We start from the raw sequence: 26,793 nt of genomic DNA on the forward strand, positions 1-26,793 counted from the left end.
CATTCATTTCAGCACATCCGAACACCTCAACTGGTAAGTTTTTCTCATGTCGTCTGCTCACTTGTCTGCCAAAGGCAAGTGAGTTGAGGAGAACAACGAACACCACACAATCCATCCCCTGCCTCTACACTCTCCAGCCGCTGCAACCTCAGCCAGCATTGCCATCCGCAGCTCTAGTACAGTGATAGCAAATCTGTCGCTCCCGCAGCACCCCATATGCCCGAAGCACACAGACTAGTGAGCAGCCAACGTTCACTTCCACTCCCCCAAACGATCACTTCATTCTACACAAGTCTCATTCGACGCAGAAAACTAACATCCAACTTTTGACAGATCCCAACATGTCTCCTCATGGTGCAGCCATGAGTTCTTCTCCTCACTCTGTCGATGAGACCACCAACCATGGCACACCGTCGACCAACATCACTGCCTTCACTCCTGAGGCTGGTTCCGGCACCAAAGGACGTGTTGTTGACTCGGCTCGCCGCCCTGTCCGTACACTTCGCCCTGGTCAACTCACGCTTGCAAAGTAAGTTCACCGGCTTACCCGCGCCTGTCATCAGCCAGACATGTGTCGATCCAGCCCTCAATGTGGACGCCTTACTGACTTGACCAGCCTCAGCGATGAGTCTGAAGAAGACATCTTCTTGTCTGCCCCATCCACCAAAGGAACTCAGCTCTCCCCAACCGCCGAAGTCTTCACTCCTACTTTGCCAACTACCTTCATGAAGAAGGATGCAGAGGGCCAGGCAGGCAACACCATTCTTGCTGAAGAGTACGATGAACCTGTATGTACATCCGCAACACCATCTTGCCTTATTCACGGTATCCTAATACATCCACAGATTCGTACTCCCCACAAGTTCGAGTTCTTCCCGAATGGCGTTCCTGCAGCTCGTCGTGCCGAGGTCGAGAAGCACGTTCGAATTCATCAATTTGGCCTCATCGATATCAACCAAGTCCCCTTCAACAATGTCGCTCGTATATATGTACATGACATCACCATCACCGATGGTGTCTTCAGCACTGACGAAGGTTTCTCTCGCTCCTTCCTCGTCAGCGGCGTTCCATTCGGGTTCCCCTCGCGAGTCATTGGCCAACACTTCACGGTATGTGTGAACCTATCGCCGCCGGCTTCAGCTGCTAACTGTCTAGGTGGAGAGATTTCCAAGTCTCCGAGGTGTCAATGCCACCAAACTCCCAAGTGGCCTCTTCGTTGTCTCTTGCTCTGACATCCGCGAGGCCAAGCAAGCTGTCGCTGTTGCCAAGTCGATCCTCCCCTTTGCCACGCTCATGCCATGCAGCGGCAAGACCTACGCAAGAGAGATTGGTGCAGATCCAAACCTCGCCAGTGACTACGAAGGACAGATGATACTCAGCATCTACTACAATCCGAATGCTGCTGCACCACCAGTCGAGGCACATCCAGTCATTGCGGAGATCAAGCGTCTTCTTGACCAATGTGGCGATGTCAAGGCTTTCCACACTTGCACCTCTCTCCAGACCCATGTCCGAGAGATCCGTGTCGAGTTCTACAATGCCGATCATGTTGACGTCGCCAAGGATGTCGTTCGTGGCACTGTCATCCAGGTATGCCTCAAGCTTCCCAAACTTATGTCATTGCTAACTTTGTTCAGGGTTGTGTCCTCGACGCTAGGCCATACCAGCCAGATGTCCGTGTTCCCATTGAAGATGAAGAAGAAATCGAGGCTTTTCAGCAGCTTTCCATCACTGGTCGCTCAAGAGTCCCAGTCGATGATGATGACTATGCCCGCCTTGCTCATACCATCCATCGTGATGGTCTGCATCGTGGTCGTCGCGTCGCTCAGAACATGAACCACAATGCCGTCGACGTTGCTCGCATCCAAGCTGGACTTGATGTTCGCACCACTGTGTGTATATGCACCCTTGCCCTTTCCAATGTTCGCTGCTGATACACCCTACAGATCATGCTTCGCAACATCCCGAACCGCGTCGATCAGCCAATGCTGAAGACCCTTCTCGACGTTACTAGCCGTGGTCGCTACGACTTCATGTACCTGCGGATCGACTTCGCCAACAACTGCAATGTTGGTTACGCCTTCATCAACTTCATCGACGCTCAGTCCATCATTCCCTTTGTTCTTGCCCGTGCTGGTAAGCGCTGGAACTGCTTCAATTCAGACAAAGTTGCCGAAGTCTCCTATGCTAGTGAGTCCTCCCCTCGCATCTTGCTGTCACATCTTGCTAACTATCCCTCAGCGATCCAGGGCAAAGACTGCCTCGTTCAGAAGTTCCGCAATTCGTCCGTCATGCTTGAGCATCCTGCGTTTCGCCCCAAGGTAAGTCCACAACCTCATATCACCGTTCTTGGCTCACAACTCTGCAGCTCTTCCTCGCTGGCAACTTTCCCAACGCTGGTCAAGAAGAGCCATTTCCCGGCCCAGACAACCAATCCAAGATGCGTCGTTCGGTTGAAAACGCAGAACACGTCGGTCTGTTCGTCCCACTCCATGCAGACCATCAATACTGGTACCCCCAGCCCTTCGCACCTGCCCCTGCCTTTCAACAACGCAATCCCGTCGTGCGCCCTGCTGGCAGATTCAATCATGAAGAGAATCGCCGCCGCGGTGTCTATCTCCCACCTGCTCGCATTGTCAAGCCAGAGCCCATGGAGCCCAAGGATTTCCCCCAAGACCCCTCTCCAACCCACCGCCGAATTCCCTTCTTGGTTGACATCAGAAGCCCCTACGATCCCTTTGCCGGTCGTCCTTCTGCCTCTACGTGAGAGATACTTATTCTTATCACATTGTCCTGACCGATGTACTGATACGTCTTCTTCTCTCTACAGGTCTTTTCGCCCCTAGACAAGGCCAGGCATACCGAGAAGAGCAACGTCGTCGACGTTCGCAGTTCGATCGCGGCACACCAGGTGCTGAGCATGAGTTGGGTGTTGCACCACGTTACCGGCTGCAGGATCCGGCATTGGAACCTGTCAGTCATATGCATCTTCAACACTTCTAACTCGGCATGATTGTGGCGCTGGAAATCTTGCGAAGTTTCAGGTCACCGTTGGTATCATGGTCGTTGGTGATGTCTCTGTCCTGGAAATGATTCTTTCTCTCGGCCTGGATGGTTCTCCTGCTGGGCTCATGGAGTGCAATGGTTGTGCACTTGGCATCTTGTTGCAGAGTTGTGCACCGATGGATGGATGTGCTGAAAACCCCCCTGCCCCGTCATTATTACCCCCCTTATGTGTTATTCCACATCTGCCCTAATACTCCCTTATCATCCTGCAAGTTTTCCTTTGTTTCAGTCAGTGAATTTGCGCTGGGTTGTCATTAAAAGCAATGTGCAGGAGGACATGGTCGAAGAATGAACTTGATCAGAAACAGTCATGTACCGTCAGCACTGTGCCTCGATCACTCCTAGTGATCGTAGCTATTCATCAATCAACCCATTTCATACCCTTCTTCTTCCTCTGTGGCTGTGGTGCTGTGCAAGCTGTGAGCTCAGGCTAACCTCGGAGTTCTTCAGCGTGGCTCGTCGCAGCACCGAGACATGTCACTGACTGCGGCTTCGCATTGCGCCTCTGACCGGATCCGCTCATAGAGTACAGGAGAAGAGTAACGTCTGATAGCCCAGCGTGTGCTCAGTTTCGAGAATTCTCGCATGTCGTGGTTCGTGAGCGGCTCGATCTTGTTACGTACAACCACGTGCTGGGAGGTAACCGAAGGACAACAGTAAGTAACCGTCCCCCCCCCCCCCCCCAACCCAAGACGCGCTGTTGCGCAGACCCTGTCACCTGCATTGTATCAATCGCTGCGGCCGAAGACCTTGCTGAACCTCAGCAAGATCGAGGCAACTCGGCTGAAGGCTCAGCAGCATCTTCGTCGCTATATCACTCGGCTGTCGCTCTTGGGCGGCCTGTCAAAAGTTGTCGCAGACCTACAGCACCGACGCGCCAGCAAAACCTGCAACGTCGTCAGCTGTGCCTTCAAATTCTGTCCATGATCCACCAAAAGAGATGCTCGACGCATCGGTCCGCCATCCTGGACAATCTTCAAGAGCTGGAAGCAGCTCTAGGCAATGCCATGAGCTTCTCGAAGGCATCCAAACAACCATCGTGCCCACCCTCGGCATTCAGCGAGAATAAGTTTTGGCTCCTTTGACAACTACTTCCTAGAAGAGATCCTCTCAGAATATTTGCCCTCGAAGCGGGATGTCGATCTACTTCCAAGGAGAGATATTCACCCTACTGGCTTGTCATACGCGCCATTTCCAACGCCAATACCGGATTGTCTAGGTAACACGGCCGTTTCCAACCCGCTTGAGACTCCACCTTGTTCTCAGTCTGCTGTGTAGCAAATCTAATCAAGGCCGCAAGTGGACAGACATCACGAGGCGCACTGCCAATGACCGCTGTCTGGAAGCTGCGTACGGGCTAGGCAATGTCTCGCTGTCAGGGGATACTATCATCACCCACAAAGGGCCTTTCAAGCGTTCGCTCTGTTTGCTCACTCCGAAATGCCCCTGGACCAGACCCTCTATCCCCTGCGTGAAGCTGGAGCACCCCCGGGCATGTCGTTGCGAATAGGCTATGAGATGGGCCACCACCGAGATCCTGATTCCTATGGCTCCTCCTCCGTGTTGCAGGTTAGACGCGAAGACGCCTTGGGGCTGCCTGCAAGCAGGTGAAACATGATATTGCCTTGCAACTCGTCCTGCCAAGCACCATTCGGGAAACCAGCGACTCGAAGCCATAGAGGAACCTTCTTGACGCGGGCTTCGACGAAGATACAGTAACCTTGCCGCCTCCCCAGCCTGAAAGCGAGCAGTCTACCTGACATCTGGCGGTGCGAGACTATCAGGCCAGTAGACTCTCGGATGGAATGTGACGTTGTCGACGACGAATCTGTAATATGGGCAGATCGCACGGTGGCGTCGACATGGTCGGTCCCTCGCTACAACCTCGACTGCGCAGGCTTTTCTCCTAGAGATCCAAAATGGCTCTTTTAGCATGCTAGATCCATTCAGCCTCAAGGACAACGACTCCTGCAACCAAGCTGATCGTATCGGACACGGTCGGCAACATCGCGCCTTCAATTGCTAACCTAGTCACTCTAGATACGGGACGCCCCATCGCAGTATGACACCTGCTGTTGAATCCTACATCTTACCACGGGCTGCACGGCTGCACGCCTGCCTTCCTGGCAGCCAATCTGACATCGGCGGCCCCCTTTCCCCCCCGAACGACAGTTCCAACCAAACCCGGCCCCAAACGTGTGCGTGCAAGCCGCTCAACTTCCTGAGGAATTCAGGATCACCCCATTTCAAGGCCAGTAGCCAACGACCCCAGGACTTACCGCCCAACACTTGTCATCATCCTCCTTGAACCACCCTTAGCCCCCTCTCGCATCATCAACATGTCCCAGCCCCGTCTTGGGGGGTCACGATGGGAGCAGGCAAGCCAATGTCATCCCGTTGAACAGCTCTGCACGTCCTCTCGGCCAGCCCTCCCCCTCGAAAGAATAGTTCATCGGCATAGCCAGATTCAAGGATTCCGTGAGCGTCGGTGTCCCGCTGGTGATGAAACAAGGTGCGCCGGGGGCCAGCTGACTTGAGGAGCAAAGGGATCGATGAGTGCGTACGTCATTCGGCGCGCCCGGTGACGATCAGAGCAGAGGAGCAGAGGATGCAGGGCGTTGACTAATTCCAGTACACCTGACTACAGTACCCCGTGCACAGTACACGGTACACACATGCCGAAGCACTCTTTTCGAGACGGGACGCGCAAAACGAAGTGAGCATCTCTATCGCGTTTGCGTCGCGTTGCGTCGCATTCGCGTCGAGCGGAAGATGGGATCAAGTAACTACGTACGTGCATGTGTAGCCAGGCCGGACAGCCTGACAGCGCGGATCAATGAAATCCAAGTGAAACGTAAAGGACCGAAGAGAACTCCCATTGACATATGTACAATTAGGGGAAGCGGCAATTTCCAACTGCAAGCCCTGCCCTACAGGAGCAAACAATATACCCGGACAAACGATCGACAAAAGGGGCCCTGACCACGCCCGGCAGCTACAATAACAGCAACAGCACAATGGAGAACACATAGTGCTGTACTTTCAACGACGCAACACCACTCACATAAAAAGTGAGGGCGAAAGGTGTTTGGAACAAGTTGTTTGATTGCTCGTTTGGATCTTCTCCCGTACACGTTGGCCGAGGCGATATCCCTGGCGCCGAAAGATCTTATCGTATCGGATCCCATCACACCCATATCCGGGGCCGCTGATTCCATCACGCTGACGCTGACGCACCGTATATATACACTGTAAGTAGCACCGGGTACTGTTCTGTAAAATCCCCACGGCAGGTTTTTTGTATGCGCCAGAAATGCCCGAGATGCCGTTGCCATGCCATGCCATGCCATGCCATACAATTTTTGTATTTTGGTGGAGAGTATGTTTTGAAGTCGTTCTGTGGCTCCTAGCTAGGATGGATAGGTAAGTAGGCCAATGCCGGTGTACCTGCAATGCAATGCAATGAGACGCGATACGACGCGACGAGATGACATGAGATGAGACGGTATCAGTAAAGATACAAGCCTACTCATACAACCCCGGATCCGAAAATCATCCTCCGTATTCCTTCTATACGCCTTTTCTTTAGGCACTGAAGTTGACGGCTCGCTTGGCCCAAGCACCACCGCACGACGGGGCAGCCGCGGCTGTGGCGGGCAAGGACATGAGACTTTTGAAGCTGTCCGAGACGACGGCCCCATCCGAGGTGGCGGACACGTCGTAGTGCGTAAAGTTGACACCTGGGGCGGGGACGCTGAAAGTGGCCGAGTAGAAGGTATAGTATTGGCCGGCACAGACGCTGGTCATGGGTTGAGGGACCACGCTGACGGTGGGCAAATCGTTGTAGGTGATAGGGTTGATCAGCTCCATGGATAGGTTGACTGGCTCATAGGCCTCGCCTGTGCGCGCGGCAGCGAATACGGTGAGTTGTTGGCTGCCAGAGCCATCGACGGCGGACAAGGAAGAGTACGAGGTTTGGGCGAAGATCTTGTCGGAGATGGCGTAGCCCTGGCCGTAGTTGTCAAAGGTCTGTGTACCGCCGCTAGTGAGCGTGACGAGGACGGTGAAGGTCGAAATGGAAGTAGAGGCCGGAATCGTCGAGGCGAAGCTGTAGAACTATTGGGCATTTGTCAGCTTTAGAGTCACGCTGTGTGATTGTGGGAGACTCACAGTGAAGGTATCGTCAAATCCGTTGGCATCACCGGCAACGGTAGCAGAGATAGTGTACGCACTGTCGGATGCGCCGGTGCGATCCCTGTAAATGAGCTGGACACTGGCGATGGATGACGATGGAAGGTCGTTGGTGTGGATGCGGAGCTCGCCACTGAACTCCAGGTTCTGCCCGTCGGCAGCCACATTGAGCTGCAAGTTGGTGGGCTTGAGCTCGTAAGGCGTAATGATATCGGAGAGCTCTACAGCCCGGGGGACCGTGTTGACCATCTTTTGGAAGATGCCAGAGCAAGTGTTTGCAAAGGCATAGGGGTCAGCCAGGGCCGACACTGTCTGCCTGTTGTTCAAGCCAAAAATACGGCCGTCGGAATAAGCAGCAGGGTTCGCGCCCACAACCAGCGGGTTCTTTGTTGTGCCGTCGAGAAATTCGGTAACTACTGCGTTGTCGAATGTCGCGTTGGTGCTATCCAAGTCCTGCACATCCAGGGGGGTGCTGTTGGGAGGCACAATGTCGGGATGTTCGGCAGAGTGGACGCCTCCGAGCGAGTGGCCGCATGCAGTCACAAAGACCATCTCTTCAGGACTGAAGCCCATGCGTCTGAATATGCCGATCATCTTTGGCATTGGGTCTGTGGGTTCTGGGACGCCAACGGGTCCAGGTCCTGTAGCGTCCACGCGTCCGGCTCGTACAGGGACAATCGGACCACCACAAGCTCTCACAGCCATGTACAAGCCAACATTGACAAGATCAGCCATGGAAGTTCGACTGTTGAAGAACTGCGAATAGAAATGCATAGTATTGTTGAAGGCAATGCCGGTGTTGGTGGGATAGATGCTCGAATCCAGCTCAAATCCAATCGAGGCATCAGTGCCTCCGACGCCGGTCGCGATGTCGAAGGGCGCCATGTCGTGGAAAGCTGTTCTGACGAATGCTGCAGCTATCGAATGCCCGGGCTCCTTGGCTATCGTGCAGGGTTGTAGAGTCACGGGAAAGCCTCGTGCGTTGTATCCGTTGGTCAAGTAGACGAGATCTTCAAGATCGTCGTAGGCAGAAGGCCACGTCAGACCTGCTGAAGCCCCTGCGATGGAGGATACAAGACCAAGGGCTAGAAGCCCAAGGTTGTTCGTGTTCCGCATGGTGACGATGTGTATTGACTTTCTTTCTTGTAGGGAGATGAAGGGATTGTGATTGGACGGTGTGTGCAAGGGACGAAGATGGCGAAGATGAACAAATGAGATGTAGCTAGATATAAGCAAAGCGACGAGTGAAGGTGCCTCTGGCCATAGGGGTCAAGAGCAAGATATTCGCCTACCAGCAGCCTAGCGAGCTTTGATGGGAGGCTGAAGCTCGTGTACATACCTAATTTTGGGAATACGAGACAACAGCGTTGGCTGCTTTGCTCGCACGCTTGTTCCGGTGAGCAAGTTACTGCGCAACATTCTCTCGAGTGTGTACTGTCACAGTCCTCGGCCAAACCCTTCCGGATTGATCAGCTTGCTACCCTTTCGGTTTAATTTGACAGTTCGCATGCTTCTCGGTTCGCCGGACTCGAGATCCTTCGTCTCGTGGTATCGTTCGCATCCAGTGACCTTTGAATGCGGACGACTGTCGAGGCAGAAGAAATCCTTCAAAACCAAACGGCAGGTTCACGGACTCCGCCGACGAGATGCGGCCGCACAAATGGAGTTGTAGATGATTGTCAGCAGAATCTCGGTTGACCCCATCATCTCGTGGATGTGGACGCTGAAGAGGCTCAGTTGCAGCGGTTTCAGGGCCGCGCTCCGGAAGACGGGGGCCTTGTCATATAAATATCATCGGCCAAAGGCGCCCTGACCAGGGATATACGAAACCGGGGATCCTTACACCTGAATGAGTATAGTGGCGATGTTTCCGAGCGGTGCTTGGTACCTGTTTCAGTCTCGGCAATCTTGCTCGATGCCATAGCTTAATCGACTCGAACCTGCTCACCATCTTCCTGGTCGCCGAGCCGGTCAATAACGTGAGCTGACATCAATACGAGCTGATTACCAGGCGCAGTGGACATCCTTACCATTGCCAAGGGTCTAGCTGGTTGAAAAGCTCCTTCACCCTCCGAAGTGCCGAGGTGAGGAGTAGGTCGATACTGAAGATTGCCAGAGAGTACGGAGTACAGTAAGCGGTGAAGCTGTTCTGATTGAGGCGGTTCCGATATGACTGACTTGAGAGATGAGAGAGAGTCGAAGTTGATGGAGCCACGGTGTAAAGAGCTAGCTAGGAGCTATTCCAGATTTGCACTAGCCTGGTATGGGTGCTCCGCCGCCAAGCGTCAAATGAAGCTTTTGCATTTTGGCTTGTGCCTGGTGAATAATCGTACTGAGCACTGTGTAGGATCCCAAGCATTATGGTGCCATGAGACACTAAGAACTTCTTTTGACCCCTTGGTGTGATATGAGCTCTTCAGGACTATGTGATGATATCTATGTAGGCACGCGTAACACCCGCGTAGCCTAAGAGTGTTGGGCAATTTCACTTCTCGGTGCCCGAGACATTGGCGGACAAGAAATGCCCGATGGTGTAGGAAAGCGGAGAAATGGGTCAGGTCCATTGGTCGACGCTTCTACGGCTACTGCGATGGAGACAGATCCAAGGGATTCCAAGAGGCAGAAGCTCTCACACGGACCCTTTCAGAGTGGCTTTCACGAACGTTTGCAATCACGAGGGAAGACACCAACGGCTGCAGTGAGGAAAAAGCACGCCCGTCCTCAACCGCCACGCGGGCGTCACCCACCGAAAGTAAGGCGTCAACGGGCGGATCGATCCAGCACTGGAGCAGATGCCAAGACCAATATCAGGCATTCGGCTACAGCTTTGAGCTCAAACTCCGAGGGCAATGTTACCGCTCTGTCATTCGCCAAAAATCTGCTTGACAAGCTCTGGGTCCGGAACAAAAACCAACATCGTACGCAGCCCTGGTGGAGAACGCTGTCCTCTCTCCGGAAGGGCACCTCTCGCCTTATGGCATTGGAGGATGAGGAGCGACGACTCAAGTCCGAGAGCCAATTGCTAGGCAGCCACAGCCGTGGCCATCATGTCAGAAAGCGGTTTGAACGGGAAAGCCAACTTCGCACCGAGAAGGAAGCGTGGGTGCAGTGGGTACGTGAAGTCCTGTTGCCAAAGGCGTATATTGGCTTCTCAAGTTTGGTGGGAGACACTCAGTTCGCGAATCTGGGCGTCGTGCTGGTAGGCGTGCTCGCTGATATTGTGAGCGTGACCGGTGCCCCCGAACCTGCCAGAAGAAGCGGCGACCGCCTAGGAGGTACCAAGATCACGGAAACGCAGAACCTCCGAGAAGTGGTCGCTACTGGTGAGGCGACGAGTCTGCGGGTGACGGGACCACACAGCGGTGAGCTAATCGAGAGACAATATGATAGTGATGACGTGGGAGAAATCGTGGAAAGGAATACGAGCGAGGACGATGCAAAGGAAAGGCAAAACATCCGCTCTGACAAAAACAAGAAGGTAACAAACACTCCGTCTGACGGGGGTCACTCGAGGAGGGCCGGTCCGACGGCAGTTATACCGAAGATACCGGAAGAGGGAAAACCGAGGCCCCCAACAAATCGCCTGGCGTCAGCTTGGCCCCATCCTGCTGTTGGAAGAATGATAGTCCCCGACGAGACGGTCGCTCAGGGAAAGAGCGAGACCACTATCAACGGTGCCGGGAGGGTTGGCAAGCTCAAGCAAGGGAAGGCCAGGAAGAAACATAAGAACGCAATAGATGATCTATTCGCTGGCCTCACTTGAGACAGTGGCGACATGTGCAGCTCGACAGGGCATCGAATGTTTGAGGCATTGATACATCGGTGCACGAGCTAGCCATATCCTTCCTGTTCAAAGTCGCTGAGGAGACCTGAAAGTCGAAAGGGGCGATTGAATTTTCTGGCCGGCTCGACCGCACATTCTTTATACGTATCACCCATTGTCCATCGTTCATGTCGGCGCCTCGAGGAAAGTGAAGTACACAAGACCCTCATAGCCATGCGCCATACGCTGGAAGGAAAGCTGCCGTCTTTCTGGCAACGAGAGTCTGTCTGCGCCGATCGCTATGCATATGCAAGAATCATCCTTCCAACCCATTGACCTTGCAAATTGCGCAGTCCCAGGCTCGGCATTGTTGATACTACTGCTGTATTTGCCCAACTTGCATGTACTGATAGTTTTCGGCAAGGTCGTGTTTTCTGGCAATACCCTTAACAGCATCACCATGACCTGAAGCGGAACTTTGGCCCGAACCTCGTCGTACCTAGCGACGATACGGATCCTGTCCGCCACCAGCAAACCCTCGGTCCCTGTCGCGATCTCTGTAGTGCCTGTCTCTGTCTGGATCCCGATCCCTGTCTCGCCTGTCCCGGTCCCAGTCCCGCATTGGACTTCTACTCCTCGGCCGTCTTTCTCGGTCTCTGTCTCGATCATGGCCTTCTCGAACACCGGGCTCATCGTAACGGAGTGGCTCGCCATAGTCAGGTCCAGCATCCCTGTACGGCGGCCGATCATCTCTCCATCTCTGTTTCGGCGGAGCCACGTTCGGATCTGCGCTAGAATATGATGGAATATAAGTATCCCGATGGCCGCCTGCTGGAGCACCACCGCCTGATCCAGCAGGCGGGACTCGAGATCTTGGCGGTGGCGGACCACGCCCGTCGTCGCGATAAGGGGGGAAATCCGGCGGACCATAGCGGTAAGAATCGACCTCTGAGGGCAGCGGACGAGGTGGCAAGGAGTGCTCCACAGGAGGTCGGCGTGGGTAAGAATCGTCGTACGGCGGAGGACGATGATGTTGGTCATAAGCTGGAAAGTCTCGATGCGGTGGAGGATGAGAGATTGGTCCCCGATGATCAGGGCCGCCACCATAGGCGCCATTTGGACCAGGAGGGCCAGGAGGTCGGCGACTGTAGCCATGGTTGTGACCGTTGGCATGGGGTTGCCTGCCGCCAGGAACGCGAGAAGGAGGCCCATGATTCACGGGACCTCTGCCATCGTACGGCGGAGGCCGTCCGCCGATACCCCATTCGCCTTGCGGACCGATGCCCACGGATCCACCAGCAGGTGCCGGTGGTCGTTTGGATTTCTGATCTCTAAATTTTCTTCGATCCAGCTCGTGTGAATCTTCGAACGAGGGTAATTCTTCAGGTCGCGCAGGATAGGGCATGCTGTGAAAGTAGGGGTGTTTCAGTGCGTCGATAGCATTGATACGTTTCCGCCAGTCGAGCTTCAGCAGTTCGCTTAGCAACGATAGAGCTAAAGGTTCGAGATCGCGAAACTGGCGATTGAGCGTTGGCGGCATTTGTTCAAATTCGGCGATCGCCTCGGCACCAGGGAGTTCTCGCCAACCCGGCATAGTATCATCATTTGGCGATCCCAGCAGTTCGAATATCAGCTTCGCTTGGTTGAGATCACTGTCTCCGGTCAAGATTGGCTTGTGCTTGAACATCTCCCCAAAGACACAGCCAACTCCCCACATGTCGATGGCAGTGGTGTACTTGCGCAGCTGCAGCAAGAGTTCGGGTGGACGATACCATCTCGTGACGACGAGTGTGGTGTATTCTCGTGTGGCCTCGCCCCCTCCTTGGCCGGGTCGCGGCGGTTCGTCGTCGTAAGGCCGAGCCAGGCCAAAATCTGCGATCTGGAGGATTCCTCGGTTATTGATGAGGAGGTTGGCGGCTTTCATGTCGCGATGTAGGATCTTGTTCTCATGCAGGTATGCGCAACCCTGGAGTAGTTGCTTCATATAACACTTTATTTGGGGCACGGTAAAGTGAACATCGGGATTCTCAAGAAGGCCGGAGAGATCGTGGTCCATATAAGGCGTCACCATGAACATGCTCGTCTTCTTGCTCGCATTCTTGGGCCGCTCGACCGCCATTTCTTCGAGCTTCAGGATGTTGACGTGGTCCAGTTGTTTCAACAGTTTGATCTCGCGCAGCGCAGTAATGGGAAAGCCATCCTTCTCGTTGTGCATCAAGATCTTCTTCAGCGCCACCAACTGCCCCGTTCTCTTCGACCGTGCCTTTGAGACCTCGCCAAAGGTACCTTCTCCCAGCTTGCCCAAGTACTCATACTCGGTGATTTTCGAACAGCCACGGAAGCGCGGTCTGCCATCGTCAAGCCGTTCAAGCGTCTTCTTCGGACGTTGTGAATCGCTCGACATGGCGCTGCCAAATTCCCAGGCCTTGGACCGGCCGACTATAGGCGAAGATTGTTGTGCCCCAAACACCAATGATCACCAAATGTCTGAAGACGTGCCAGGCGCAATGCGGTTGCGTTCGTCGATCGTAAAGTTGCGGGAGCGAAATGCTACAGACAGGGCCGCGGCCGCAATGCGAGCTGTTTATTCGTCATGAGGCTCAAGACGGAGACAGGAGGGAGTTGCGGCTTGACACCGTCGCCGCGCGAATCGAAGGTGGAGTGTGAGAAGGTTCGTGGAAGGCGGGAATGCGCCTTGAAGGGATGGGGAGTTGAAGTTCAAGTCAGACGCGACTGAATGGACTGTCAAGGCCGACACGACTGGTGTGTCTCTCTTGCTGCGCCAGACTCAACCAAGGTTCATTCTCGCAGATCCGACGATGAGCGCAAGCCTGACTCTACGCGCACAAATGTTCTGCTTTGACAACATGATAGATAAATCGTCATTGGGCGGCACTTGACACGCCTGCAGACTCAGCAAGATTCACCCAGATTGCATCGATTCTCGCTTGTCCCCCGCCTGCTCCCAAGACTGCGAGTCCAGATCGGAACCTGCGGCTCGTGCCGAAAAGCTCACCGTAGTTCTCTGGTGGGCCATATCAACAATGCACGCGGAGTTAGATCACGTGATACGTGTCTCAAGGCGTCCAACTCCCGACAGCATGCAGCGCTCGCGACCTTCGCTTCCAAGCTAATTATCGAGCCCATGTACGGAGTATGGGATAGATACATTAGGTCACAGGGCGTAACAATACTGTCTCGGCGCGTATAGGGTAGTCGTCGTGATCATATAGGCGCATGTTGCTTCTGCCCGTCCAGTACTTGTCCCACTCTCAATCACATCCGGTGTGACCCTCGTACTCTCGCTCCCTTTTATTGCAATGGCATCGAAAGTCCCTTCGCGCGTGGATGACACGATCGATTCCGCTGCACTGACAGCGGTACGGCAGCCTCATGGCGACGACGCCTCGAGGAGGAGCCATGACAGGGACAGATCGGGATTGTCTCCAGCTGTCGTGTCCAACCCCGGCCCCGTTCAGCGACGAAGCACATTCAGGACATTCACCGTCATGGTTGCTCTTTTCGTGAGTAGGCATAGGGCTCGATAGACACATCCACTCGGGTTCTCCAGCGGCATACAATTCATCCAAATGGCTGACGTGCAATTGTCCTCCATCTTCCAGTCCACCCTCTTCATCGGTGCTCTCAACACTACCGTGGTAGCCACCGCCATTCCTACGATATGCTCCGAACTCGAATCAGCAGCAGGCTACTCCTGGATCGGAGCCTCATATGTCATTGCCACGAGCGCCTGCAGTCCTGTGTGGGCGAAACTGTCAGACATATGGGGGAGGAAGCCAATCCTCCTACTGGGGGTTGCCCTATACTCCGCCAGCTCCATCGTATGTGCCCTGTCAAACAGCATGGCTATGCTCATCGTGGGTCGTTCTCTCCAAGGCGTATCTGCAGGCGGGTTCATGACGCTCATCAACATTGTTGTGTCGGATCTGTTTAGCATGAGGTGCGGTCATCCTCCCTTCAGCATGATATTCCTTCCCACGCGATTGACATTTCTCACAGGAGTCGAGCACTATTCCTGGGCCTTCTTCACACGACCTGGGCCGTTGCCGGCGGAGTCGGCCCAGTACTGGGAGGTGCCTTTACCCAGCTTTTGTCGTGGAGGTGGATCTTCTGGATCAATCTTCCGATCTGTGGACCGGCGTTCTGCCTGTTGCTCGTTTTCCTGGATGTGCATAACCCCAAGACCGAGTTTGCCGCAGGCATCAAAGCCATCGACTGGACGGGCAGCCTCTGCATGGTAGGTCTGATGGTGATGCTGCTGCTCGGTCTCAATTTCGGGGGCGCAGCCTATCCCTGGGACTCTCCCAAGGTCATTTGCCTCATCGGCGTCGGTGCTTTCATGATCATCCTGTTCGTGTTCAACGAGGGTCGTCTGGCCCGCCACCCGATAATGCCTCTGGGGGTGTTCCGAAACAAGTCGAATGTCGCGTGCCTTGCTCTTGGCTTCATCCAGCATTTCGTAAGTGCAATCCAGTTGTGTGGTCGAATGACGGGCCCCAGCGCTGACCGGGCGGCCCCAGGTTCTTAATTCCGCAGAGTACTACCTACCACTGTACTTCCAATCCGCGAAAGAAGCATCGCCACTCCGCTCCGGGCTGCTCCTCCTCCCACTGATCCTCACGGAAGCATTCACCGGTGTTGCCGGGGGGATCTATATCCACCAGCTCGGACGGTACATCGAACTGATCTGGGTGGGCGTGGTGCTGCTCACAGTCGGTAACGGGCTCTACATCCATCTTGACGCCACCTCCTCCATCGGCTCAATCGCTGCCTCTGAAGTTCTGTCGGGTCTGGGAGTAGGTCTACTAGTAAGCCGTCCTTAACTTTCTCAATCCCTCCACGACCACAGCCATGGCAGCGATGGTCAGCACGGTTGCCGATGCCGATGCCGATGCACGCCCAGCAGTCGACTTGGCCCTGCACACCAGTAGACCTGGACGCCCGTTCTAACATGCTCCCAGTTCGACCCCCCCTACATTGCTCTCCAAGCTCTCGTCTCTCAAGACGACATGGCCACGGCGACCGCTACCCTCGGAGTCATGCGCAACATCGGTGTCTCCCTATCCATCGTCATTGGCGGCGTCATCTTCCAGAACGGAATGCGTCTCGAAAGATCAAGCTTACAAGCTCACGGACTTTCGACCGACCTGGTCGACGACCTGTCCGGCCCCGACGCCGCCACGCATATCAATCTCATCTCCAAGGTCGCCGACCAAGCTCAAAAGTTGGCGATCAAGCAGGCCTTCGCGTCGAGTCTGCGGAACCTGTGGATCACCTGCACTTGCATGGCGGCGCTCGGCCTCGTCGCGGCCGGGCTTGTGACCAGGACGGAGCTGAGCAAAGAACATACCGAGACCAAGACGGGACTTAGGGACCGGAAAGAAAACAGCGCTGCCACACGCCCCCACGATCAGGAACTCATGCCTGTGCCTGCACCTGCGGCGGGAGACGAAAGAGGACACATCGCCTGAAAAGGTCACCTCGAAGCGGCAATGCACGTCAAAAGCCAGATCACGACAGCAGTGGGGGACGCTTCGGATCATGTCTGTGCCTGCACCTGCTGTGGGAGAAGAAAGAGAAGACATCGCTTGAAAGGTCAACCTCGAGAAGCCGCAGCGGACATCAATAGCAGATCACGACAACGAGGGGGTGCCCCGTACCCGATCAAGGTCATTTTCAACGTATTGGAGCATGAAGCATTATACATGGGTGTGCGATGGGCGGAGAATCCCCGCGACGTGGTTCTTCCGCTGTAGACGAAACAAGCACTCAGTAGGACACGGATGGGAATTTGTGTATGGACGAGACGGAAAAATGGTCTGAGCCACCGATCGTGTGTCCGCGGTCGTGCTCGTGTTTACTGAAGTGTTTCACCAACTGAAGCGGCGCTTGCAACGCTCGGACGACTGTCTTGAAAGTATCGAGAGTTGTTGTTCTCATACGTACCTAGGTACCTACCTCCATAGGCGACGAGAGATGGTAGGTCACACCCGCGCGGGAGATAGAATCGGCGGTCTCCGATGTACACCCTGCCAGTATTGAAGCCAAGCAACCGGTCGGGTGCATGGGATTTGGACTTGTTTTTTTGGATATCAATATGCATGTGCAAAGCCGCTCAGCTCAAAGATGCATTGCTTGACTTTTTCCCTTTGCTGCGTCATCGTCATATATTGAAAGGTTCGCTTCTCGTTCTTGCACCCCTTCACTCCTATAAAACTAATCCTCTGTCAGGTCACCGTACTCCCACATGCCGCGTCTCTCCTTCTTGGCCTCTTCCTGCAGTTCTTTGAACTTGGCCAATGTGTCCCCGGCTTGCCTCTCCCACGGTTTCAACTTGGTAGGCACCATGGCCAACCCCTCCCGGAGGACTTCTGCATTGATACTCTCCTCAATTTTACTTGACACTTTGGGGTCGAGGAGCGTGAGGTGCAATGTCCCTTCTGGGGCCACGAAGTCGACACTGGCAACGAGTTCGCGTCCGTCTGTCTGTTCCATGAGGAAGTCGACCGTGTCGCGGAGGTATTGCTCCGACGTCGGGAGCTGGAGGCAGGAAAGCACAGCGTCTGTAGCCTGGGGTTTCAGCTTCTGCGTGGAAAACTGCGGCTGTGTTAGTGATCGTAGGCGTGTCCAGGGGACGGTCTCCGAGTTGCCGTAGTCGAGGTACGTCAGATCAGCCTTTTTCCCGTCGCGATCGACTCGTCGCACGCGGGCACGGTACCATTGGTCGTCAGCGGTGAACTTGGCGGCGACGATATCGCCGACTTTGGGAGGCCCGGCGATCGGTTGATCGTTGGCCTTGTTCAGATGGAACGACTTGAAGGCGTTCATCAACTCGGTCAGCGCGGTTGTGCCAGCTCCGACTTGTTGGATCTTGAGCTTGCCGGTTTCATCGACGTGAGTGACAACGACGTCCCGGTAGTCTTTCTTCCTTGATGCGGGCTCAGCTGCATCTCCATTCGTGCCCGCGTTGCCATTAGTAGGTGGCGTAAGATCATCATCCTCGTCGTCCTTGCTAGGATCCCAGTCGTGCCACATACCCTTGCGCGCCTCCTTTGCCTTTTTCTCTGCAGCGAAGAGCTCGTTGGAGTGGCCGCTTTTCTCGGCCGAATGCGCATGGACCTCTGCAAGACCTTCTTCCAGAAGCGCTCTTGCGAAGTTTTCTCGGCCGACATAGAGCGTTCCAATGAACCCACCAACCTTGTCTGTGTCCTCGACATCGATTTCCACGTCACGCTGCATACATCTTCTGTTGGCGAAGTCATATGCCTCTTGCCCAAAGGGCTCAGCTGCTTCTCCAGATTGACGCGCCGGCTTCGGCGTGCGAATGCCGGAGAGGACAAAAGTCAACTTGGCGTTCTCACGGGGGACAAGGACGACGAATCTAGAGCCCGATCGAACAAAGTCCACAATAGCCGGGACTTTCTTCTGCCTTTGCAGGACTGATGCTTCCATCTTGGCCTTCTGCAAACTTTCCGAATAATCCTGATATTGCTTTGCGGCGGGAGGCTTTTCTGACCACATGCCCTTGGTGTCCTTCTGCGCCGACTCCTCAGCCAGCAGCAAAGCATCGTAATCTGGCGAGCGGTCATCATCATCGCGACGGTGGCGTATGACCGAGGCATAGCCGGCTTCCACCAATGCCAGAGCGACGTTTTTTCCACCTACAGACACTGTAGCCACTTCGCGCTCCTCGAAGCCCTCTGATGCTGGCTTCTTACCGTCGATGGACACTTTGACATGTTTGCCGATGAGTCGCTTTCTGAGAAACTCCTTGGCCTCTGCCTGGAAAGGAGCTTGTTTCGGGTCGGACGGTTTGGGTTGACGTATACTTGAGAGTGTGACTTTTCGTTCCTCCCCAGATCGAGTCCGGATGAAGACAGTCTCGCCATTCTGGATACGGACTACCGTGAAGTCGGCCTCCTGGACGCCGGCAGCTTTCGAGGCTGTAGCACCAGTGAATACGCCCTTTCTTGCATTCTTTGCCGCGTTCTCTGCATTTCTGAACTGGGCCATTTGATTTCCGAGCAGGGTTACGTGTTGGTCATTGGACCGGGCAAGGCCAGCCTCGAGGAGGAACATGGCAATGTTCCCCTTTGGATGTAGGACATTTGCAATTAGCTGATTCTGCGGCGTGACTCCAAGCAGCTCGACGTTTACTTTGCGCTGGTGTAGTCTCTCGTCCACGAAGGAGTGCGCCTCGGTACCATAAGGCTCGGCGGGAACATCCTTGCCTTCTGGCGTCGTTCTCTTGGTTGCGGGAGTTCGTACTCCAGCCAGGACAAGCATGGTCTGAATGTGCTTTGTGGGCGTGAGGAGGAGACGAGCGATTAAGCGGTCTCCTGTCAAGACCCTCTCGATGACGGCCTCAATCTTCCTGCCTTTGTGTTGCTCCACGAAAGCATTTGGATCGGAGACTTCGGACGAGTTCTCGATCTGGCCGCCCTTGCCCCACAGGCCTTTGCCTTGGGACTTTGCCTCGCTTTCTAACGACCTGAGCTTGTCGAGGTATGCCAGAGCTTCCTCGTCGTCCTCTTTCTTTCCGGCGTCTTCCCGCACCTTGGCCCAACCTTCCTGCACGATCAGATTGGGCAGTTCCTTGCCGTCGGGCAGTATGACTCGACCGTATTCGCGCTTCGTAGTCGGAATGGCATATAGGATTTGGAACTGAATGACCTTGCCCAAGACGAGTTCTCGAATGAACTCACGGGATTGGAAAGCGAAAGGCTGCAGAGGTCAGCAGGGGCTGGTAGACTGCCAGTCCATGTCACCAACCTCATCGCCTTCTCTCTTCAACCGTGGTGCACTGATGTAGGCGAGCGACAGCGTTCGTTCCGCGCCCTTTTGGTTGGTGATGATCATGGTGTCGCCTGACAGGATGCTCTTGACTCGAGCTTGGAGAAGGGCCATGGTGAGTGATTTCTGGGAAGCTCAGAGCGTTCAGAGACAGAGGGAGCTTATCGATAACGCTATGCAAACGAAAGATACAGACGGGAGAGGAAGAATAGCGGTGTCTTGTGCTGGACAGCCTCGTGTGGACAGTTTTCTATTTACCTTTCGATCTTTGTGGGGTAATTAATTAATTACTTAATTGCCCTCGTGCTTCGAGACCCTGAGGCACTATCCCGGTTAGGCATAGTGTCAACTGATGCATGCTCGACGTCATCGTGTAGTGACACTGCAGTCACCCAAAGTCACCCCGCGACAGTCTGTCCACGCAGTATCCGTATCACGAGGAAGGCTGGAGAGGCTGAATCCTGCGAGGACGGGGTATGAAAACACGCGCCTGTGTTGAGTGAGCGGCCGACGCCAGCCCGGAGAAGAGCGCGAGGACACAAGCATCGACCTCAAGCATGGCTTCCCGTTGCCGCTGTGGCTCGCCTCCCGCCGCCGCTCCTTCCACTTTTGGATGTGATGCTTATCGCTGCGGGGTTCAAGAATAGTACGAGCAGGACTACCAACTACTTAGCGATGGCCAGCGGTGATGATGAGATGGGAAGAGGGATTGTTTCTTACGGTGCCAGCTGTTCTCAAGGCGAGTCATACCCAAGTTCAGTGTTCGAAAGTTTGGTGACATCGGTGTGTTCAAGACGAACTGATCCCACCCTCACTCCTCCTTGACCGATACTCCGTATAGACAGGCTCCTATCGACATCGACATCGCCATCGACATGGACAACACCGACACAAGTCACCGCAAAGCCATCATCGGGAACCCCTCCTCCACCTTCTGGCTCTATGATTCCAAGACAGGCTTCGACCTCACTCACCCACCGACACCCACCTCCGCCACACCCACCCCAAATTACACCATCAAAACCAACACCCTGCCCATTACAATACACCCACCCAAGTCAGCCCTTGTGATCATCGACATGCAGAACTTCTTCCTCTCCCCGCAGCTAGGCCGCCCAGGGGACTCGAAGGGCCTTCTCGCGCAGCAGCAGCTACTGAAGTATGCAATTCCTGCTGCGCGCAAAGCCGGCGTGCGAATCATCTGGCTGAATTGGGGCCTCACACAGCAGGAAATCGACGAGATGCCACCCGCAACGCTGAGGGCATTTGGCTTTGAGACCGTCCTTGCCTCGGAGTGGGAGTCATATGAGAAGGTCGAGAAGAAGCAGGCGGCGATCGACTCTCACGGCGTGAACGAGGGTTGCCACAAGTTTCCGGACCCGCAGATCGAGACTTCGGGCAAGAATCCCAGGATCTACAGGGGTCTTGGCCAGGAGATTGGGCCTGTCACCATAGACGACGGAAGATCGCCCGTGCAAGGCGGCAGACTTTTGATGAGAGACACCTGGAACGCCGACCTGACTCCAGAGCTCAAGCAGTCGTACGAAGAAGAGGGGAAGAAGGCAAATCCCCCAGATGTGTGGATTCACAAGAATCGTATGTCCGGTCTGTGGGGCGAAAGGACCGACTGCACCGAGTTCCTGGACAGGGAGGGGATTAAGACGTTGTTCTTTGCTGGCGTCAATACCGATCAATGCGTCGGTGGAAGCCTGCAGGATGTAAGTCTCCCTTTCGTGATTGAACATGATCTCTCGTGTCGTGCCTCGGCTGAAATTGCATCCTCTTCCAGGCTTTCTCCAGAGGATACGACTCAGTTCTCCTCTCCGACGGCGCTGGCACAACAAGCCCATCGAGCTCCCAGGAGAGCATCGAATTCAACTGTGCGAAGACTTGGGGGTTCTGTGTGTCGTGTAAGGACTTCGCTGAAGGTTTGGGTCTTTAGGAGAAATGAGGTAGAACGGAGTGAGAAGAAACCAGTGTCCAGAGACATTGTATTCCACCACTACGGCGTACCCCATCTTCTCATGTGGCCTTCCGTCTCTCTGATTCATCGATGGTTCCTTAGGCCATTGGCCGTCGGCGGTCGGCTGTTCCCTTGTCTATTGTCGATCACGTCCCATTGCTTCGAATCTCTCCCTTTCCATCATATTCCCTTCGATTTCTCTTCGAGTGTCGAGCCTAGTACCCTGCTGCTTGCGAGGCCAATCTCTTGCACCTCACCTTGACGACGGGGAGCTGGAATGGGAGTGTTTGGCGTCGAGGCACGAAGACTTGTTGTAGAGACACTGGGCTTTATGGATGGCGGTTTCACCACGTTTGAGTCTGTCTCCTAGGGATCAATATGGTCGGGAGCGACAGCAACATCAGGAGCGACAACAGGATGCTCAAAAGACGACGACGACGACGCCGCCGCCTCCTCCGCGTCCTCTATGTCTCTAGGTTTCCTCTATGCCAGCCAGCTCTGGGGCCGAGGTAGGAGCGGGAGCACGAGCACGACCATGACTAGACAGCAACTCGGCAATGACCTCCGTCGCCACCCAGTCGACGACGTCGGCCTTGGGCATTGTTGGAAGGCCCGTTGTCAAGGATTTCCTGGCCATGGTGGATAGCACGCTGCATGAAGCCCTTTCTTCTCATCGTTTAGATCGCCGATCTTGGCTTCAAGTCTCTCATTCTTGTCCTCCAACCTGGCCATCCTTGTGCTCCCACTTCGCGACGAGGCTCTGAGTTTATTCGAGCAGTTCGTCCCGATGCTTTGGAAGAAGGACTTTGACGCGGTCATTGTCCTCTTCTTGAACGGGAACGAGCTGTTTCTCCCTCGCCGAAGCACGGCCGGGTTGGGATTCTGGCTGTCGTTTCGTCGCCGTTGTGGCTGCGGCTCATTTTCTCAGGTGGAAGATTTCTTCTTCCCTTCTCCGGAATCCTCGTCCTTCAACGAATCGACCGTTTGTCGATTCTGCAAGAGGGCATTGGTGATTGTCAACCTGTCAGACTTCTCCTTCTCTTGGAATAGTGCACCTTCCGCCTCTTTTTAACAACTTCCTTAAGTCGTTGGATCTCGTCGTCTTTCCACTCTACGCGCTGCTGTGCTGAGTTGTCACTGGCTTGATGCTCCGCAACCAGAAGTTCGAGGACGGCCCTTGTCTTCTTGAAAGCACCTCAGCACTGAAAGCCTCGTTGGACTCCAACGTCTCTTTTCGGTACGCAAGAGTTATTAGTTGCAGGTCGACGTTGGAGGTATTGAGGCGTTCGGTTTCGGCGTTCTGCTTCTTAGCCGGCGGCTTTGTTGTCGTGAAGCAACTTGGCGTTGAAGGCCTTGCTAGCCTCCCGCTGAGCGACTGCTGGTTGCATTTGAGCTGTTGTTTCATGTTTGACGGTGGAGGTCGCAAGTGGCGGGTTGGGCGAGGTCTGGCGAACTTTGGAGACCAAGGATCGCGCTGTTCTTGCGATGAGATTAAGGCCGTTGCTGGTGGGGTTCCAGAAGAGTAGAGGTTCGAGATGAAAGGGCAGACTCCCGTCGTGTGAGCAGGTCTGCTGCGCAGGCAATATGAGAGGGGATGGTCGTATTGCAGTCGCTTGAGAATTGAGGAAGAGGTACAAAACACCGCGCATACAAAAAGGCAATTGCAAAGGTAAACTGCGCGCGAAATTGAGGGGCCGGTTGCAAGCAAACAATTGGAAGATTGGTCTTCATGGTTGGATGGAGAAAGTGACGAAGAGAGGCAGGCAATTGGATCTCGTGGTAAACGGAAATGCGCAGCGTTGTAAGGTTTCAAAATCGACGAGGCTGTACCAAAACAGTGACGCCTGGCGAATTGATCACAGGCCGGAGAGAACTCACATACCTCAATCGGACAGCTTCTCTTTTCCCGAGCAGTCTCCGGCGAGATCGAAGCACACCATGGATATTGAATCTGACGGAATCGATGTGTAGGAGGGGGTATCATGTATTGGTACAGTTTTGCCCGACAGAATTACTAACTCCCTACTGTCCTCCTCGTCGCAGAAACGAAGATGATGGAAAACTCCCCCGTCTGCATGCTGGTAACGTTGAGCGTATTTCATACATCATTGCTGAGGCATTCCGTTCATGGTGTCGCTCAAGATGAAGTCGTTATAACTTGGTTGGCCGAAAGTTTCTGCCCAATCCCACTCGAATGTCATCGGCATCTGCCACAAGTCCTGGGGGACAAAGGGTTGTTGGAAAGAACTTGCGTTAAGCGGCGACACTGTGGAGCTGGGGATTTGCTGGCTACCGAGATCAGGGCTGAGGCCAGGCGCTGAAAGCATATCGACATAGTCGTTGTCGAACGCTGACATATTGAAGATGTGGTTGTTGGTGTTGTTGGGAGTCGTCGTGCTTGGTGAGTGGGCCGCTAAATTCGTTGCTGCCATGCTGGCCGTCGACGGTAAGTGGCCAAGCCCTGGATGCGGCGAGCCGCCGGCGCCACTTGATCTTCGAGAACCAGCTCTCCGCCCATTGAGCTGGGACTGTACTTGTGCCATGGCCGACTGGTTGACACGCATGACTTCTTCTGGCACAAGCCTGCGTTTTCGCTTGGAACCCTCCTTCTCGGCCTTTTCAATCACCACTTTGGCAATACGAGCAAACTCGGCACAGACAGTGAGCATCCGATTGATCGATCCGGAGCCCTCGTCATGGGCCACATTGCTCAGAAAGTTCACCACAAGGTCCATGAGCTTGATGTCGGCTCTTGCACGAGTATCCTGAGGATTCTGCAAGATGTTCGCAAAGAGAGTGACGAGGGCCGAAACCGGGAAGTACAGAATCAACCAGACGCAGGCGAAATCGCCCTGGGGAATGTATTTGATGAGGTGGATGGAGGCCCGCGCAGCTGAGACACACAGTGCAGCCGAGGAGAAGACTCGAGGATTGAGAGGACGAGCGTTGAGTCCCTGAATAGCGTACTCCGATAGTCGACTCGTCCAATACCCGTGGTGCACCGACATGCGATGGATCGTCGTCAAGCAGTTATAATACGAGAAATGGAGGACGACGATGTGCAAGATGAGAGGAGTATGTGAGGTTTTGATCTCGTGCTCTGGCCGGAAATCGAGAGGTATGCTGTCCTTCCAAGCCTCCAGCTCCCTGTCGAGCTCCCCGATGGTGTTGAGAAGCTCACCATCACTTTGCTTTGACGCCCTAACAGAGTACAGCTGGCGATATACCTTGCTGGAAATGACGGCAAATTCGCACATCAGGCGGAAAAGGTTGATCTTGCTCTTACCGTCCGCTAGTGGAACGTTGCCTATGTTGTCAGGAGGATCTTCTGAGGGCAACTCGACATTCATATCATCGTCGTCCTGAGCCGGCGGTCTTCCCGCCCGCAGACACGCATCTTTGTCGAGCAGATATGCAATCCAGAAGACGCGCTTGCGTTGCTCCACCTCAATGGGGTTGAGGTTGAATGCCGACCCACGCTTGTGGAGGCCTATGGTGTGAGAACACCTGATGGCAGCAGCAATGAGGAAAAAGGATGGCTGAGGATTCGGAGTGCCTTGCAGGAACAAGGCCATGCCCAGAAGAGCTTGCACACTGAGCAGGTCCGTGTTCCGTAAGGTCAGCTCGGTGATGACCCCCATGGCGTTTTTCAGGTAAAGCCACGCTTTTTGGTCGTCTTCTTGCGGAACAACGTTGCTCATGACTCTTATACGGTAAGCAATGGCGAGGGCGACGTTGATGCTCGCCCACCAGCCACTGCCTTCATAAGGATCTTTGGAGTATTGCTTCTCCACGAGGTGCATGAAGGTAGGTTCATGGAATAAGGGAAACATGCAGTTAAAGTTTTCGAAGAAGTCCTTGAACAGGGACAGAGCTTCCTCTTTCGGCGGAAGAGGCTTGAAGACTCGGCGGACGAAGATGTCTCCAAAGATCTCGGGTTTCCAGTACTGCCACTTGGTGTCGTCTTCGTTGACAGCATTCTGAATGGTTTCTTGGAAAGATGTATCGCCGGTTTTCTCGTTGACCCATTCGATGCCCTTACTTGAGAAGATGGAGAACGCTGATGACGATCCTAGGCATGTTAGGTCCCAACTTCAGGCCTAAGCACGGGAGAACATACCGATGTATCTGGTCTCGCCCACGTTGTTGGTCACGAGTGAGCACATGGCCTCGGAGAGATTTTCGACCTCTTCCCGACTTGACTTGTCACCATCTGTGCTCGGCGAATTGACAGTGTCGCGAGGAGTCTCTGTAGAGGCCCGCGCAGACCCTAGCTGGGGGGAGTTCTCAGGCGCCACAGAGGCCGAGCTACTCTTCGAGGGCGCTGAAGAATCAGACTTCTGTGTCGCGGATTCCTTCGAAGAGGCTTTCTCGGCCAGGCGCTTCTCGAGTGTGCCCAAGTCTGTCTTGCCAGCTTCTTCTTCTGAGAGGAGGCCGGACATGCGCAGAAGCGACTCCATGCGCCCAAGCCGATTCTCGAGACCCTCGATGTACTTGGCTCTGGGAGTGTGCATCAGTACCATTCCAATTGCTCGCTCACCATGTCACCTACCCTTTGGGAGGATTGCGCTTCTTTTCCACTTGTGTGAAGACGCATTCCGTTTTGTAATTTATGCAGTGGCCACATTTGGGCATCTTCCCGTCGCATTTGATCTTCTTCTTCCTGCACATGTCACAGGCCTGCAGTCACGGTCAGAATGCTCATACTCTTTGTGCGCAGCGGAGGGAGGCACACTCTTGCGATGCGCCGGCGCTTGGGATCATTCTCGTCGAGTCCTCCATCGTAATCCCCAAAATATGCACCTGGCGGCAGGGTCGGGGGTATGGGAGTGCCGTCTGGGTTATATGCTCCGAATATCTGAGGCGGCTGCTGCGGGACGAACGAGGACATGTCATAGGACAGCCCATCGATGCTCCCTCGGGGATCCATGATGTGTTCCGGTGCTACCGCTGCCGTGGCTGTCCACGCTCTTGTGGTCTCTCAAAGGAGGGCTGT

The 26,793-nt window shown here is 54.5% G+C and overlaps 8 protein-coding genes across 8 annotated transcripts; 4 read left to right on the top strand and 4 right to left on the bottom strand.

The window, feature by feature from the left end:
* Nucleotides 1-341: 341 nt before the first annotated feature.
* G647_05124 (uncharacterized protein) lies at nt 342-2,767 on the top strand (the record flags this gene model as incomplete). The annotated part of the gene is made up of 8 exons (XM_008729457.1): nt 342-529; nt 623-788; nt 846-1,109; nt 1,156-1,590; nt 1,638-1,892; nt 1,947-2,190; nt 2,242-2,321; nt 2,369-2,767. 8 exons carry the CDS (start codon nt 342-344, stop codon nt 2,765-2,767), a joined length of 2,031 nt encoding a protein of 676 aa, XP_008727679.1.
* Nucleotides 2,768-6,651: 3,884 nt separating this feature from the next.
* On the bottom strand, nt 6,652-8,373 carry G647_05125 (uncharacterized protein; the record flags this gene model as incomplete). Its single annotated transcript, XM_008729458.1, has 2 exons — nt 6,652-7,182; nt 7,237-8,373. The coding sequence occupies 2 exons, from the start codon at nt 8,371-8,373 to the stop codon at nt 6,652-6,654; spliced, it is 1,668 nt and encodes a 555-aa protein (XP_008727680.1).
* Nucleotides 8,374-9,847: 1,474 nt separating this feature from the next.
* On the top strand, nt 9,848-11,020 carry G647_05126 (uncharacterized protein; the record flags this gene model as incomplete). The annotated part of the gene is made up of 1 exon (XM_008729459.1): nt 9,848-11,020. One exon carries the CDS (start codon nt 9,848-9,850, stop codon nt 11,018-11,020), a length of 1,173 nt encoding a protein of 390 aa, XP_008727681.1.
* Nucleotides 11,021-11,519: 499 nt separating this feature from the next.
* Nucleotides 11,520-13,424, bottom strand: G647_05127 (serine/threonine-protein kinase bur1; the record flags this gene model as incomplete). Its single annotated transcript, XM_008729460.1, has 1 exon — nt 11,520-13,424. The coding sequence occupies one exon, from the start codon at nt 13,422-13,424 to the stop codon at nt 11,520-11,522; it is 1,905 nt and encodes a 634-aa protein (XP_008727682.1).
* Nucleotides 13,425-14,610: 1,186 nt separating this feature from the next.
* On the top strand, nt 14,611-16,512 carry G647_05128 (uncharacterized protein; the record flags this gene model as incomplete). Its single annotated transcript, XM_008729461.1, has 4 exons — nt 14,611-14,981; nt 15,041-15,500; nt 15,562-15,849; nt 16,003-16,512. The coding sequence occupies 4 exons, from the start codon at nt 14,611-14,613 to the stop codon at nt 16,510-16,512; spliced, it is 1,629 nt and encodes a 542-aa protein (XP_008727683.1).
* Nucleotides 16,513-17,257: 745 nt separating this feature from the next.
* On the bottom strand, nt 17,258-19,948 carry G647_05129 (uncharacterized protein; the record flags this gene model as incomplete). The annotated part of the gene is made up of 2 exons (XM_008729462.1): nt 17,258-19,765; nt 19,814-19,948. 2 exons carry the CDS (start codon nt 19,946-19,948, stop codon nt 17,258-17,260), a joined length of 2,643 nt encoding a protein of 880 aa, XP_008727684.1.
* Nucleotides 19,949-20,709: 761 nt separating this feature from the next.
* On the top strand, nt 20,710-21,776 carry G647_05130 (uncharacterized protein; the record flags this gene model as incomplete). Its single annotated transcript, XM_008729463.1, has 2 exons — nt 20,710-21,552; nt 21,624-21,776. The coding sequence occupies 2 exons, from the start codon at nt 20,710-20,712 to the stop codon at nt 21,774-21,776; spliced, it is 996 nt and encodes a 331-aa protein (XP_008727685.1).
* Nucleotides 21,777-23,902: 2,126 nt separating this feature from the next.
* On the bottom strand, nt 23,903-26,727 carry G647_05131 (uncharacterized protein; the record flags this gene model as incomplete). Its single annotated transcript, XM_008729464.1, has 4 exons — nt 23,903-25,869; nt 25,918-26,297; nt 26,350-26,477; nt 26,533-26,727. The coding sequence occupies 4 exons, from the start codon at nt 26,725-26,727 to the stop codon at nt 23,903-23,905; spliced, it is 2,670 nt and encodes an 889-aa protein (XP_008727686.1).
* Between the last annotated feature and the right edge of the window lie 66 nt (nt 26,728-26,793).

Source organism: Cladophialophora carrionii (assembly GCF_000365165.1).
Source record: "Cladophialophora carrionii CBS 160.54 unplaced genomic scaffold supercont1.4, whole genome shotgun sequence".
NCBI classification, from domain to species: domain Eukaryota; kingdom Fungi; phylum Ascomycota; class Eurotiomycetes; order Chaetothyriales; family Herpotrichiellaceae; genus Cladophialophora; species Cladophialophora carrionii.